At 43.1% G+C, this 15,220-nt stretch overlaps 1 protein-coding gene across 1 annotated transcript in view; it reads left to right on the forward strand.

Annotated features, from left to right (window-relative positions):
- MCUB (mitochondrial calcium uniporter dominant negative subunit beta) overlaps positions 1-6,741 on the forward strand; it is an 89,969-nt gene extending 83,228 nt beyond the window's left edge. The window contains 5 exon segments of the mRNA XM_054508775.2: positions 1,430-1,590; positions 3,424-3,627; positions 4,217-4,333; positions 6,520-6,557; positions 6,559-6,741. Of these exon segments, the coding sequence (XP_054364750.1) occupies positions 1,430-1,590; positions 3,424-3,627; positions 4,217-4,333; positions 6,520-6,557; positions 6,559-6,592 (554 nt within the window). The 3' untranslated portion in view covers positions 6,593-6,741.
- Positions 6,742-15,220: the final 8,479 nt, after the last annotated feature.

Below are 15,220 nucleotides of genomic sequence, written 5' to 3' on the forward strand. Positions count from 1 at the left end.
CCCCTGTTCCCCTCCGTCCCTGAAAACGCCCAGCCACCTCTGCACAAATAGAAGTTGAGCTCAGTTCACACTGGATCCTCTTCCTCACCGCAGTGGTTACTGATTAAAGCCTATCCTTATCACTTTAGTGTCTGGCTCTGTTTGTCCTGGATATGCTCCACTGCTTGGGAAAGAATCCTGCCCCATCTGTACCTTTCTTCTATATGTAGACCTTTAATTTTATTTTTTTATTTTTTAGGCCTTTTAAATAGCAGTACATTTTTCATCAAAACCAAAGGTCTCTCTGACTGTTCTACAAATCTCAGAAGCCTAGAAGGGAACTTCGACTTCTCACTTGTTCATTGCAGCTGTAGCTTAGAATGTAGAAGGGATTAAAGTCCACACTCAAGTCTTGAAGGCAGTGGGTGGAAATGGAAGGGAAATAACTTGAGGCCTGCTGACATGCACTGGAGGCACTGGAGCCTCACTGGCCTCCTGACTCCAGGGCCCTAAGCCTCCTGCGGCTGTAGGTGTGCGCTGTGGGGGGGGGGGGGGGGGGCAGGTCTGTCCCGCCCTGCCTTGCCCCCCACCTCCTGTTCTCTTACAGTACTGAGCAACAGTTCCTCAGAAAAGAAGTATTATAGCCCAGTTTTTGTGGGAGTTTATAGATCCACAGAGACAGAAGGATTAAGAGAAATCCATAAGCAAAAGAACTTTGTTAAAAACTTAGAAACTGACTTCCTTTCTTATCAGTGTGAACCTCCTTTCAGATCTACATCTTGTTGAGAAGAACTTACACTTTAATTGCTTTTCAAATTTGTATTATGCTTTCGTTTACACGTGTGTACACCAGCTTCCGTCCCCCGTGCGTCCTAAAGTAATTTTTGGATAGATGGCTGGGGTCTGGGGGTGGGGGAGAATCTTAGGTTGAAGTCAAGTATAAAAATGACCATAAGGAGAACACCTGTGATGAGCACTGGGTGTTGTATGTAAGTGACAAATCACTAAATTCTATTCCTGAAACCAGTATTACACTATATGTTAAGTAACTAGAATTTAAATAAAAACTTGAAGCAACAACAACAAAATGCACCCACAAACTGAAGTGTTAACAAACTAAGGTGAGTCATGCACCTGGATTCTGGTAGATGGAAACCTTTTCCTGTATGAAGATTTTTAAAGAAACAGTGAAGTCCTAGGACAAAAGAAAAAAGACAAAAAAACAAAGAATTTAAAGCCTACTGTTTAGTAATTTATCATTCCAGACTGTGTTGCTGTGGGAGGGACGAATCACCCGAGACAGGAAGAAAGGCCAATCCCAGATGCCTCCCTAGGACTTAGAGCGCCCAGGCCGCCAGCCACGGGCACGCAGGTGGGGTTCCCGGGACTCGGAGAGCCTGGAGGAAGAAGTGTGGTGACGGCCTTACGTGTCCTTTGTGTCTTTTGTCAGAGGAACTGAGTATGGAGCAGGCTACGGAGATGGACAATTTGAAATCCTTGGTTCACAGACTGTTCACAGCTTTGCACTTAGAGGAGTTTCAGAAAAAGAGAGAGCACCACTTGCTGGAGAGGATTGACCACCTGAAGGGACAGCTGCAGCCCCTCGAACAGGTTAGGAAGCGTCGCCGTCGAGGCTGTCTGAAAGTAATACTGTTGGCTGAGCGCTTGCTAAGTGAATGTTTCTGTGGGTGCTCTACCTAGGCTCGTTTTCTCCTTCAGCCCTCACGGTGAGCCTGCGCGTTTGGTACCCTTACCTCTGTCATCCTTCAGGTGGGGAAGCGGAGACAGCAAAGGTGCGTGGCTAGCGCCGGGCGGCCGGCCCGAGCTGCCGTCTTGAACTGGTGCGGTGCCGCCCCCCGCCGCCGCTGGCCGCAGCGTCTCGCTGACTGGCGAGCAGACGGGCGGGGGCGCACCGGCGGTGGGATTCCCGGTCCCCTTTTTGGAGAATAGGCCCATGGCCCCAGCTCTGCTTCCCAGATGGCCAGCTGGGAAGTTGGCCATGGCTTCCTAGCACCCGAAGTTGATCACTGATGGAGGAAAAAAATAGTAACTTTTGGGGGGAGGCAGGGTCGGAGTTCTATTTATTTATTTATTTACTTAAAGATTTTACTTACTTGACAGAAAGAGAGACAGCGAGAGAGGGAACACAAGCAGGGGGAGTGGGAGAGGGAGAAGCAGACTCCCCACAGAGCAGGGAGCCCGATGAGGAACTCGATCCCAGGACTCTGGGATCATGACCTGAGCGGAAGGCAGACGCTTAACTGACTGAGCCACCCAGGCGCCCCATGTTTGTTTTAATTTAAGGGGAAAAAATGACATCTTCTAAACCTCTGAACCCATTTGTGACTTTTAAAAACGAATGGGTGTCTTCTACGTATCTTTGTATCTGAATAGGAAGTTTCTGGAAATAAAAGAAACTTTTAATAGTATCCTCTGAGGATACTTAGAAGATGGTAGAGTGAGGGACTTTTATTTTTTTATTTTTTTTAATTTTTTTAAAAGATTTTATTTATTTGTTTGAGAGAGAGAGAATGAGAGAGAGCACATGAGAGGGGGGAGGGTCAGAGGGAGAAGCAGACTCCCTGCCGAGCAGGGAGCCCGATGCGGGACTCGATCCAGGGACTCCAGGATCATGACCTGAGCCGAAGGCAGTCACTTAACCAACTGAGCCACCCAGGCGCCCGAGCGAGGGACTTTTAAATTTTATTTGTTGGATTGTGTATCCACATTTTTTTTTTCTTTTTTTGCTTTTTAAAAAATTGGTGATATACCGACTCGCTTTAAGACTTGAAAATCTGGAAAGGTGCCGATGGAAACTTTTCCTCCTCCTACCATATCCTCACACCCATGGATCACGTTAGATTTTCTTCATCTGTGTACACACAAGTACAAATAGATTATTTTGTTCCCCTCTTCCGAAAAGGGCATACACCATTACGTACTATTCTTCCCTTTTTTCACCAACCACGTGTCCTGGAAAGATCTCCACGTTGGTACGTGGTGTCCTCACTGCTGCTGCGTAAGAGCTTGGTAGATACATGCACAAGTGTCAGTCTTTTACTCTGGAGAATCTGCAATGAACCGCGTGTGAGCAAGAATACCTATGGGGCGCATTCCTAGAAGTACAGTTGCTGGGGCAAAGAAAATAGGCACGTAATTTTAGGTTTCAGAGGACAGCCTCTTGAGTTTTTCATTGTATAGCTTTCTATACTATTTAATTTATTTCCCCCACAAGCAGGTATTACCTTTATAATTTCTATGACTCATTTAATGAACTGATTTGGAAATTAGTGATCACTCGGGAATGTGTCTGTTTCATAACTTGTCCCTAAATCAGACCTCGTTAAAATAATGCAGATAGGTGTTATTTTACTTTTGTTCTTTCTTTTCTTTCCCCATGAATTGGTAGCCTGTAAGCTGAACCAGGCTGTTTTTGCCCCTCAGATAAAAGCTGGCATCGAAACTCGCTCAGAAGCCAAAATCAGCGGACTTCTGTGGACCGGGTTAGCACTGCTATCTGTTCAGGGCGGGGCACTGGCCTGGCTCACTTGGTGGGTGTACTCCTGGGATATTATGGAACCAGTGACATACTTCATCACATTTACAAATTCCATGGTCTTTTTTGCATACTTTATCGTCACTCGACAGGTAAGTAGTTTGTTAGGAAAATGGGAAGTTGGAACATGTTTTGCAAATAATTCCTTATCCAACTGAAGTAATGAGCAATAAAGCCTTTTTTATTTACTGAATTGCTCTCTGGATTTTGATAAGCTGATAAATTTAGCTATTGTTTTTCACGAAGATATAGATTTATATACAGCACAGAAAAACTAAAACCTCTATAGGGAAATAAATAGTACAGCTCATAAATTTCTCCATGGAGATAAACACATCAAATTTTGTTCTGGGTCTTTATAAATAAAATTGAATATGTATTGCAAAAGCACTCAGTAACTTTAGCTTCATTGCATGATTATTGTGCCAAAACAGTTTTCTTTTGCTCCTTTCTATCAAGAATACGCGTGATTTCTCTTCCCAGCTTGCTTGCTTTTGAAAGCAGCAGCTGGTCTCACGCAAGATGAAATGTTTTCCTTGTTTTGCCTTCTGCTTGCTCTGCTGGCCACTGCAAATATTTTACTCATCTGCCTGCTTTTGCTTTAGTGTTGCTAGGCAAGTGTCTTTCTTGCAGGGACATTATGTTCATTTAAAACATGTTCTTTTTTTTTTTTCCTTTTAGGATTATACTTACTCAGCTGTTAAGAGTAGGCAGTTTCTTCACTTCTTCCATAAGAAATCAAAGAAACAGCATTTTGATGTGGTGCAGTACAACAAGTTAAAAGAAGATCTTGCTAAGGTACTGTATTGAAAGTACGACACCTTATAACTGCCCATTTGGGATCATCTGGGAGCCAGAACATAGCATCGGGGAAATCCCCAAGTTAAATCGTGGTCCTTGATAGACTTCTGTGGACTGTGCTTTGCTCAGTGAAACAGTTGACATGTGTGATGCTAATTTCATATTATACAGTTTTGTTTTTCATTCCCGTATTCTACATGGGGATATCTTTTGTATGGGGGAAAATGTCTTAAATGACTTTGAGATAGTAAAATAATAGTTTTCAGTAGCAGCCATTTCTTTTTTTTTTTTAAGATTTTATTTATTTATTTGAGAGACTGAATGAGAGAGCGAAAGAGCACATGAGAGGGGGGAGGGTTAGAGGGAGAAGCAGACTCCTTGCTGAGCAGGGAGCCTGATCCGGGACTCGATCCCGGGACTCCAGGATCATGACCTGAGCCGAAGGCAGTCGCTTAACCAACTGAGCCACCCAGGCACCCAGTAGCAGTCATTTCTTTTCACTCTCTGAGTATGTGTTTTTAAAGAAAACAGTCCAATATCAGCTCAACTTTTTTTTTTTTTAAGAGCAGGGGCAGGGCAGAGGGAGAGAATCTTAAGCAGGCTCCATGTCCAGCACAGAACTTGATGCAGGGCTTGATCTCACAACCCTAAGATCATGACCTGAGCAGAAATCAAGAGTTGGAAGCTCAACTGACTGAGAACATGAAAGGGGCACCTGGGTGGCTCAGTCATTAAGCGTCTGCCTTCGGCTCAGGTCATGATCCCAGGGTCCTGGGATCGAGCCCGCATCGGGCTCCCTGCTCAGCGGGAAGCCTGCTTCTCCCTCTCCCACTCCCCCTGCTTGTGTTCCCTCTCTAGCTATCTCTCTCTCTCTGTGTCAAATAAATAAATAAAATCTTAAAAAAAAAAAAAGAACGTAAAAGAAAGTAAACTTTTAGGAAGGTGACCACCGATAACACATTTTAAGCTTTTTAAAGGTATTCATAAGTTTCTTCTCCTTAAAAATGAAAGAATCATTGCATGGTATTCCTCCTTTCATCTTTTCCATCTTTCCGGTGAGAAAACAGAGGTGCTTAGTTACTTGCCCAGGTAGTACACTGTTTCAAGGTGGGGAAACGAGGCTATGAACCCAACAGCCTGACTCCGGAGCCTCCGCTCTGAAGGCCTTCCACACAATCTGTGTCTGAGGCGGCTTTTACTCTGGCCTCCCAGTGGACTCATTAGCTTTGTTCAGATGGTAGCTTCTCAACACATTAACTCGATTTTTAATTTTTCTTAGTAATTTTAAAAGAAAAACGTTTTGGTAAAAATCTCTTCTGTTGCTGAATGCATGCTCCTTTAATAGCCAATATTCATAATATCTTTTGTTGCCTGTATCTTCTAAACTACCCATCCCTCAAATTAAAAAAAATAAGCTATTACTAGAATTAAATTTGTAATCCAAGAATTAGAGATGATAAAACCTTTAACAGTTTTTAAATTTTTTCTATAAAATCACTACTTAGGGAAAATATAATGATTTTATTTTTAATTAGTGGGTACTCTTACCTTTGAATGATCTAATCCAAGAAGGCTAAGGGATGGATGTTTTTCCAACTAGTTCATAGCCCTGGGCATTGAAGATTTAAAGTAGCACCTGTAGGGGCGCCTGGGTGGCTCAGTCGGTTGAGCATCTGCCTTCGGCTCAGGTCATGATCCCAGGATCCTGGGATCGAGCCCCGCATCGGGCTCCTTGCTCACTTGGGAGCCTGCTTCTCCCCCTCCCCCTCCCTCTCCCTGCCGCTCCCCCTACTTGTGCTCTCTCTCTGGCTCTCTATCACATAAATAAATAACATCTTTAAAAAGAAAATAGCACCTGTGAAGTATTTTTTTTAAGGTAATAACATTGAGGAAGAAGGGAGACTGATAGGTCATGGCATGTTTTTCTTTTCAAACAAGAACTAGAAAAACCATTATAAAGGGGACAGCGAACACAGCAAGAACTTGAAGGATATATTAGAAGCCTTAAACTCTTCTTTTCAAAAAGGATCCCTATTCATTGAAATACTGTAGACATTTGCCATTAGTAGTTTAAATATGTTTATTAACCTAAGGATACATTAAATTTATAGAATTCCTCTCGTGCAGTAATGCTGTTTCTCATTCTCTCTGATCATGTACTTTTTTCTTTTTCCCATTGACAGGCCACGGAATCCCTGAAACAGGTGCGCCACTCTCTCTGTTATGCAAAGAGAGGAACTCAGTGAAAAGAATTAATCTTACATTTTTTGAATGTCATTGAATTTTTCCAGTATGTGTTGATTCTGCACCTTAGAAACTGGAACTTTTCGAGTCCCATAGTTCCTTTGAATTTGATCGTTTCAGTCTCTTTTGTTAATTAAAAGAAAAATGCTTGCAAAAACACAGGTATTCTTTGAAGTTCTCACTTGAGATTTTTGGTTTGTGGATTCACACGACTTGTCCGGGATTAATGCCAGGAGGAGCTTGGACGCGTGCATCCAAGTCAGAGCAGCTGTGGTTTGGCACTTGAGCTAAGAGTCCTCGTCCGCTGACGTTGTGTTCATTCCCCCGCAGAGGGGGGGTGGTCAGTGCGCGTGGCATTCACTCTCATGCTTAGGCTTCCCTTACAGTTGTCTTGTCATTAATTTATTTTGAAATACATGACAGAAGACCTTTATCATTAAACATAGCTAAAATTATGATAAAATGTCATTTGAAATGTTTCATCTTAACTAATGCTCACTGAGAGAGATACTGTTTATATGATGTCAAGTACTGATATATTATTTGTAATCCTGTAATGCTATGAGAGTAGCTATTTTTAATCCCAGTTTAATAATAAGGAAATGGAGGCATGGAGGGGCTAGTTGGCCCAAGTGCACAGAGCCGGATTTCAGCACCTGCTCATAGTAGATGATAAATCTTTGTGCATTTGCAACTAATGGTATTTAGTCCATTGTCCAGGATTTCATGGCCTGTGGGCCAGAAAGGGTAATGGTGGTCCCCTGATATTAGAGATTTGCTATTTAAAAAAACCACCCCAAAGCCCCCAGTGTTTTCAGAGTTTATCTTTCCGTCGAATCAGATTCAAACTTCCTTCACCTTACCTGGAATAGCACACAGTGACCACTTGCTGTTTGCGTCAGTGTCTCTGCAACGTGGAGATTTTGAATTACTTCCATTTTGGTGTCTTATTACTAAGCTAAGAATATGCACTAGTATGTTTTTATAATGAATATCACCAGATTAAGCGTTATGCCGAGTCCTTAGGACATGTTCTGCCTTTGAACTCTATTCCCAGGGAGAGACAAGACCATCAGTACAATCAAAGTTAAGAGAACTGCTTGGGAAGGGTGGGCCTTGCCTTTTGGGTGGAATTTGGAAAGAGGGGCAAGCACTGCAGGCAGGGATCTAACATGGGAGGGTTGGGGGTCCTGAACTGGTTCTTGGCTCTGTATTGGTGGAGTATTTCTCCAGAGGATATACAATGAAAAGGAGCAGATTTCTTGAAACAAGGTTGGACTGGGAGGATGGAGTCAGATAATGGAATCGGGATTCTGGATTTAATATGGAAAACAGCAGAGTAGATCCAGCGTGGGATAGAAAGTGTGTGGGCTTTAGGGTCAGGCAGGTTCTGCCACTTAACCAGCTGGAGATATTAAGGCAACGAACCTGACCTCTCCTCATTGAAATAAGTATAAAATACCATTGGCCTTATTGAGAGTGAAGTGAGATAAAATACTTTGAACATGCCTAATCTAAGCTGCTCTATAAATGTCACACCTGAATAGAAGTTCCAGGAGAACAGCGATTGTTGTTTGCTTTGCTCACTGATGGACCCATCCCAAGTGCCAGGAATAATGCCTGGCTCATGCTAGGTACCCAGGAAGACGGGTGAAAGGCCTGGGCATTTTCAGGTATGGCGCTGGGCAGAGTCTAGACTGGCAGAGTAGAAAGGATGGCTTCTGAATCCTTGCAAGTAGTCTGCGGGCAACCTGGGAAGATGGGGTAGACTAGAGCAGACACTGGCAAACTCATGTCTGTACGCCTGCTTTTGTCAGTGCAGCGTTCCTGGAAGTCGGCTGTGTGCGTTTACGTGTTGCCCTCGGCTCTTTCTGCCCCCCAAGCCACAGTGCTGACCCGTTAACAGCAGAGACAGTGTAGCCGCAAAGCCTCACGTGTTTACTCGCTGGCTTTTTACAGAAAAATTTGGATGACCCCTGAATATGAATATGAAAGATAATTAGCAAACAATACTGTGTTTTTAGGGCTTCAGAAAGTTCGTCATTCTTAGAAAAGAATTCTTAGAAAAGATAGCTTCCTTTGATTTGTATCTTCCTACTGGAAGGAAAACAGAGTTTAGTTCTTCAGATAAGGGACTGTGTGTAAGTCACCTTGTACTTTATGACTGGTGGACCTCATTTCTGAGTCCCGAGGGGACAACTCAGTGATAAGAGGCAGGACACTCCAGCCTTTTTAATATTTAAACTGTAGTTTCTCTAAAGGGGACATATGTCCCATTTATGTTTATGTTAAAACTTGCTGGATCAGTTAACTCGGAATATAAACAAAGTGTGCTCTTTCTACTCAGTTCCAAGTTGTAAGTCCAAACAGATTGGAACCAAAATTAAAGGAATCCAAACATTACATGTTAAATTTTATTACAAAAATACTGTCTTACTTAGAGACAAGTGTTAAAATTCGGTTGTGTCCCGATTACTTCCATAGCTCAGATTTGATGGCATTTTGGTACCCAGATAATGTCACCGCAGTGGGTGGGTTTGGTACCCACTGATCTCCCTGCATCTGAATAAGAGGATATTACTCGGATGAACCCGTCAACTGATCACATTCAAGGAAAAAAGTGGTTTTGTTTTGCTTTTAGAGCTTTTTAATAACATTGGCTACTCTCTCTTAGAAGCAGAATTGTGTCATCGTTGCCTAGAGGGCCAGGCCAGTGTGCATGAGGTGAGCTGAGGAGCAGTTCTGTAGTCACTAGCTCTGGAAGGTGGAGCCACAGTGGCGGCCGCGTGGTGGGCCCTGTCAGGACCACACACGGGTACACATGTCCCGCTCACCGAGCATCTAGTTGGCCTGCTCTTCGAGCCACAGCTGAAAGGGGATATGCAAATGACTGCTTTTTTTTTTTTTTTTTTTTTTTTAAGATTTTATTTATTTGAGAGAACATGAGGGGGAGCATGAGGGGGGAGGGAACAGCAGACTTCCTGCTGACCAGGGAGCCCCACCAGGGGCCTCCATGCAGGGGCTCGATCCCAGGACCCTGGGATTATGACCTGAACCGAAGGCAGACGCTTAACAAATGAGCCACCCAGGAGCCCCAATGAAGTGTTTTCCATGATAAATCTAGCTGCCCTCTGTCACCACACAATACATAGTATTACGTATTATTAACTATATTCCCTGTGCTGTACATTTTGTTTCCAAACAAAATGTCTTATTTATTTCGTAACTGGAGGTTTGTACCTTTTAATCCCCTTCCGCTATTTTGCCCATCCCCCCACCCCTCCTGTCGGGCAACCAGCAGATGTTCTCTGGATCTGTGAGCTCAGTTTTTTGTTTTGGATTTCACATGTAAATGAGATCATACAGTGTTTTTCTCTCTCTTATTTCACCTAGCCTAATACCCTCTAGGTCTATCCTTGTTGTTGCAGATGGCAGGATTTCATTCTTTCTAATGGCTGAGTAATATTCCACTGTGTGTGTTCTACAGGCATACCTCAGATACTGTGGATTCGGTTCCAAACCATCGCAGTGAAGCAGATATTGTAACAAGTCAAATGAATTTTTTGGTTTCCCAGTATATTGTGTTTGCATTCTACTGTAGTCTATTAAGAGTGCTGTGGCATTATGTCTAAAAAAGCAATGTATGGTTGACCCTTAACGACTCGGGGATTAGGGATTCCACCCCCTGTGCAGCTGGAAATTTGTGTAACTTTTGATTCCCCTTAAACTTTAAAGATTTTATTTGAGAGAGAGAGTGTGCATGCGTGAGCAGGGGGAGAGGGAGAAGCAGACTCCCCGCTGAGCAGAGATCCTGATGGGGGGCTCGATCCCAGGACCCTGAGATCATGACCTAAGCCGAAGGCAGATGCTTAACCCACTAAGCCACCCAGGTGCCCCAACTCCCCCCTAAATTTAACTAATAGCCTACTGTTGACCAGAGCCTTAGTGATAACATAAAATGGTCAATTAACACCTACTTTGTAGGTTATATGATGTTACTGTATTCTTACAATAAATTAAAGAGAACATTAAGGAAATCATAAGGAAAATACACTTAATAGTACTGTATGGATCAAAATCATCTTCATCTAAGTGGACCTGTGCAGTTCAAACCTATGTGGTTCAAGGATGAACTGTACTGACTTTTAAATAAAAAATACTTCATTGATAAGTAAAATACTATCTGAGCTTTCAGTGACTTGTTACTCTTCTGTTGGTGGAGGGATTTGTGTGATGGCTGCTGACTGATCAGGGTGCTGGTGGCTGAAGGTCAGGGTGGCTGTGGCTATTTCTTTAAATAAGAAAATGACGGCAACTGGGTGGCTCAGCCGTTAAGCGTCTGCCTTCGGCTCAGGTCATGATCCCGGGGTCCTGGGATCGAGCCCCGCATCGGGCTCCCTGCTCAGTGGGGAGCCTGCTTCTCCCTCTTCCACTCCCCCTGCTTGTGTTCCCTCTCTCGCTGTGTCTCTCTCTGTCAAATAAATAAATAAAATCTTAAAAAAAAAAAAAAGACAGTGACGTCAGTTTGCTACACCGATGGACTCTTCCTTTCACAAACGATTTCTCTGTAGCATGTGATGCTGCTTGATAGCATTTTACCCACAGTAGAACTTACTTCAAAATTAGGAGTCCATTCTTTCAAACCCTGCCATTGTTTTGTCAACTAAGTTGGTGTAATATTCTAAATCCTTTGTTGACATTTCAACAATCTTCGCAGCAGCTTCACCGGGAGTAGATTCCACGTCAAAAAACCACTTGCTTTGTTCATCCCTAAGTAGCAGCAACTTACCTGTTCAAGTTTTGTCATGGGGTTGCAGCAGTTCAGTTCCATCTTCAGGGTCCACTTCTGATTCCAGTTCTTTTGCTGTTTCTACCCTCTTATAGTTACTTTCTCCTCTGAAGTCTTAAACCCCTCAAAGTCATCCATATGGGTGGGAATCAGTTTCTCCCATGAATCACACATGTTCTTAATGGCATTCAGGATGGTGAATCCTTTCCAGAAGGTTTTCAGTTGACTTTGCCCACGTCCATCAGAGGAATCACTGTCTGTGGCAGCTACAGCCTTACAAAATGTATTTCTTAAATATTAAGACTTGAAATTTGAAATGACTCCTTGATCCATGGCCTGCAGAATGAAGGCTGTGTTAGCAGAATTGAAAACCTTAATCTCACTGTACATCTCCATCAGAGCTCTGGGTGACCAGGTTCATTGTCTGTGAGCAGTCATATTTTGAAAAGAATCTTTTTTTTTCCTTTGAGCAGTACGTCTCAAAAGTGGCTTAGTCCCACATCGGGCTCCCTGCTCAGCGGGGAGTCTGCTGCTTCCTCTGATCCTCCCCCCTCTCGCTCTCTCTCTCTCATTCTCTCTCTCAAATAAATAAATAAAATCTTAAAAAAAAAAAAGTGGCTTAAAATATTCAGTAAACCATCATGTAAACAGACGTGCTGTCATCCAGGCTTTGTTTTTTCTATTTACAGAGCAGAGGAAGAGTAGATTTAGCATAATCCTGAAGGGACCTAGGATTTTCCGAATGGTAAGTGAGCATTGGTCTCCAAAATCACCAGCTGTCTTAGCCCCTAACAAGAGAGTCAGCCTATCCTTTGAGGCTTTGAAGTCAGGCACTGACTTCTCCTGTCTAGCTATGGAAGTCCTAGCTGGCATCTTCTTCTTCCATCTTCTTCCAAACTGATGGCGGTTTCATCTACACTGAAAATCTGTTGTGTAGCCACCTTCACTAATTATTTTAGCTAGATTTTCTGGAGAACTGTCAGCTTCTCCATCAGCACCTGCTGCTTCATCTTGCACTTTGACATATGGAGATAACCTCTTTCCTTAAACCTCAGGAACAAACCAACCTCTTCCTTCTCTTCGGCAGCTTCCTCACTTCTCTCAGCCTTCATGGAATTGAAGAGAGTTAGGGTCTTGCTCTGGATTCAGCTTTAACTGGCGTAAGGGAATGGTGTGGTTGGTTTAATCTTCTATCCAAATCACTCAGACTCTCTGCATATCAGCAATAAGGCTGTTTCACTTTGTTATCACTCCCGTATTTACTGGAGTAGTAGTTTTATTACTTTCCTTCAAGAACTTCTTGCATTCACAACTTGGCTCGTGGCACAACAGGCATAGTTTTTGGCTCATCTTGGCTTTTAACCTGCCTTCCTCACCAAGCTTCGTTATTTCTACCCTTTGAATTAAGTGAGAAACCTGTGACTCTTCCCTTCACTTGAACACTTAGGCCAGTGAATAATCCTACAGTGGCCTCTAATTTCAGAGTTGTGTCTCAGGAAATAGGGAGGCCGAGGAGGGGAGAAAATGCCTACTCGGTGGAGCAATGAGAACACACACATTTATTAAGTTTGCCGTCATGTATAGGACTTATTCACGGCACCCCAAAACCATTACAATAGTAACCTCAAAGATCACAGATCACCATAACAAATACAATGACAAAGTCTGACCTATGAGAATTGCCAAAATAGGAGACACAAAAGGAGCAAATACTGTTAGGAAAATGGTGCCAATAGACTTGCTTGGTGCAGAGTTGCCACAGACCTTCAGTTTGTTAAAGACAAAACGAAAACTGCAAAGCACGAAGTATACCACATCTTCTTTATCCATTCATCTATTGATGGATACTTAGGTTGCTTCCGTATCTTAGCAAATTATAAATAATGCTGCAGTGATCATAGGGATGCACACTTTTTTAAGATTTTATTTATTTGACAGAGACGCAGCGAGAGAGAACACAAGCAGGGGGAGCGGGAGCGGGAGAGGGAGAAACAGACTCCCCGCCGAGCAGGGAGCCCGATGCGGGGCTGGGTCCCAGGACCCTGGGATCATGACCTGAGCCAAAGACAGATGCTTAACGACTGAGCAACCCAGGTGCCCCGGGGTGCACATATTTTTAATTAGTGGTTTTGTGTTCTTTGATAACCCCAGTAGTGGAATTACTGGATCATATGGTATTTTCCATTTTTTGAGGGACCTCCATGCTATTTCCACAGTGGCTGCACCAGTTTGCATTCCTCCCCAGCAGTGCACGAGGGTTGCCTTTCCTCCACATCCTGACCAACACTTGGAATTTGTTTTTTTGATACTAGGCATGCTGACTGGTGTGAAGGTGATAGCTCATTGTAGTTTTGATTTGCATTTCCCTGATGAGGGATGTTGAGCATCTTTTCATGTGTCTGTTGGCCATCTGTATTTCTCCTTTGGAACAATGTCTATTCAGGTCCTCTGTCCATTTTTTATTCAGATTGGGTTGTTTGTTTCGTGTTGTTGAATGAGTTCGTTATATAATTTCAGTATTTTTTTTTTATCAGATACCTGATTTGTAAATATCTTCTCTCTTTCAGTAGGTTGCCTTTTTGTTTTGTTGGTTTCCTTTGTTGTGTAAAAGCTTTTAGTCTGATATAGTCCGTTTTTGCTTTTGTTGCCCGCAATTGCCTGAGGGCAGGTACTCAGACCAGTGTATGAGAACTAACTACCCTGTATTTTCTTCTAGTTTTATGGTTTCAGTTCTCACATTCAAGTCTTCAGTCCACTTTGATTTTATTTTTATTTATTTTGAAAGATTTTATTTATTTGCCAGAGAGAGAAAGCACAAGCAGGGGGAGCAGCAGGTTCCCCACTGAGCAGGGAGCCCGATGTAGGGCTCGATCCCAGGACCCTGGAATCATGATCTGAGCCCTTGACTTTATTTTTATATATGGTGTAAGAAGTGGCCTAGTTTTCTTCTTTTCCATGTAGCTGTCTAGTTTTCCCAGCACCATTTATTGAAGAGACTTTCTTTTAAGATTTATTTATTGATTTGGGAAAGAGAGAGACTGAGAGGGAGGGAGAGAGAATCTGAAGTAGACTCCGCGCTAAGCACAGAGCCCGACTGTGGCTCTATCCCGTGACCCTGAGCTCATGAGCTGAGCTGAAACCGAGTCAGACGCTTAACCGACTGAGCCACCCAGGTGCCCCTTTAAGAGACTGTCTTTTCCTGCTTTGTTCTTGCCATCTTTGTTAAAGATTATTTGATTGTGGGCTCCCTATTTTGTTTCATTAATCTGTTTTTGTGCCAGTACCATATTGTTATTATTGCTTTGTATTATAGTTTGGAATCAGGGAGCGTGATACGTCCAGCTTTGTTCTTCTCAAGATGGTTTTGGCCATTTGGAGTCTTGTGTGGTTCCATACAAATTTTAGGATTCTTCTAGTTCTGTGAAAAATGCCATTGGTATTTACATAGAGATGATACTGAATCTGTCGATTGTTTAGAAGTATGGACATCTTGGGGCGCCTGGGTGGCTCAGTCGTTAAGCGTCTGCCTTCGGCTCAGGTCATGATCCCAGAGTCCTGGGATCGAGCCCCGCATTGGGCTCCCTGCTCCGCGGGAAGCCTGCTTCTCCCTCTCCCTCTCCCCCTGCTTGTGTTCCCTCTCTCGCTGTGTCTCTCTCTGTCAAATAAATAAATAAAATCTTTAAAAAAAAAAAAAAGTATGGACATCTTAATAATACTGATTCCTCTAATCCATGATCATAGTATATCTTTCCAAAAAGGCTTTTGTTTTGTTTTGTTTTTAAGAGTTGAAGTCCTGTATAAAAAGTCATAATCCAGGGGCACCTGGGTGGCTCAGTTGGTTTAGTGTCTGC

The sequence above is a fragment of the Mirounga angustirostris genome, unplaced genomic scaffold, assembly GCF_029215605.1.
Source record: "Mirounga angustirostris isolate CCGP_5_RB_7025 unplaced genomic scaffold, mMirAng1.0.hap1 SCAF_2, whole genome shotgun sequence".
NCBI lineage: Eukaryota > Metazoa > Chordata > Mammalia > Carnivora > Phocidae > Mirounga > Mirounga angustirostris.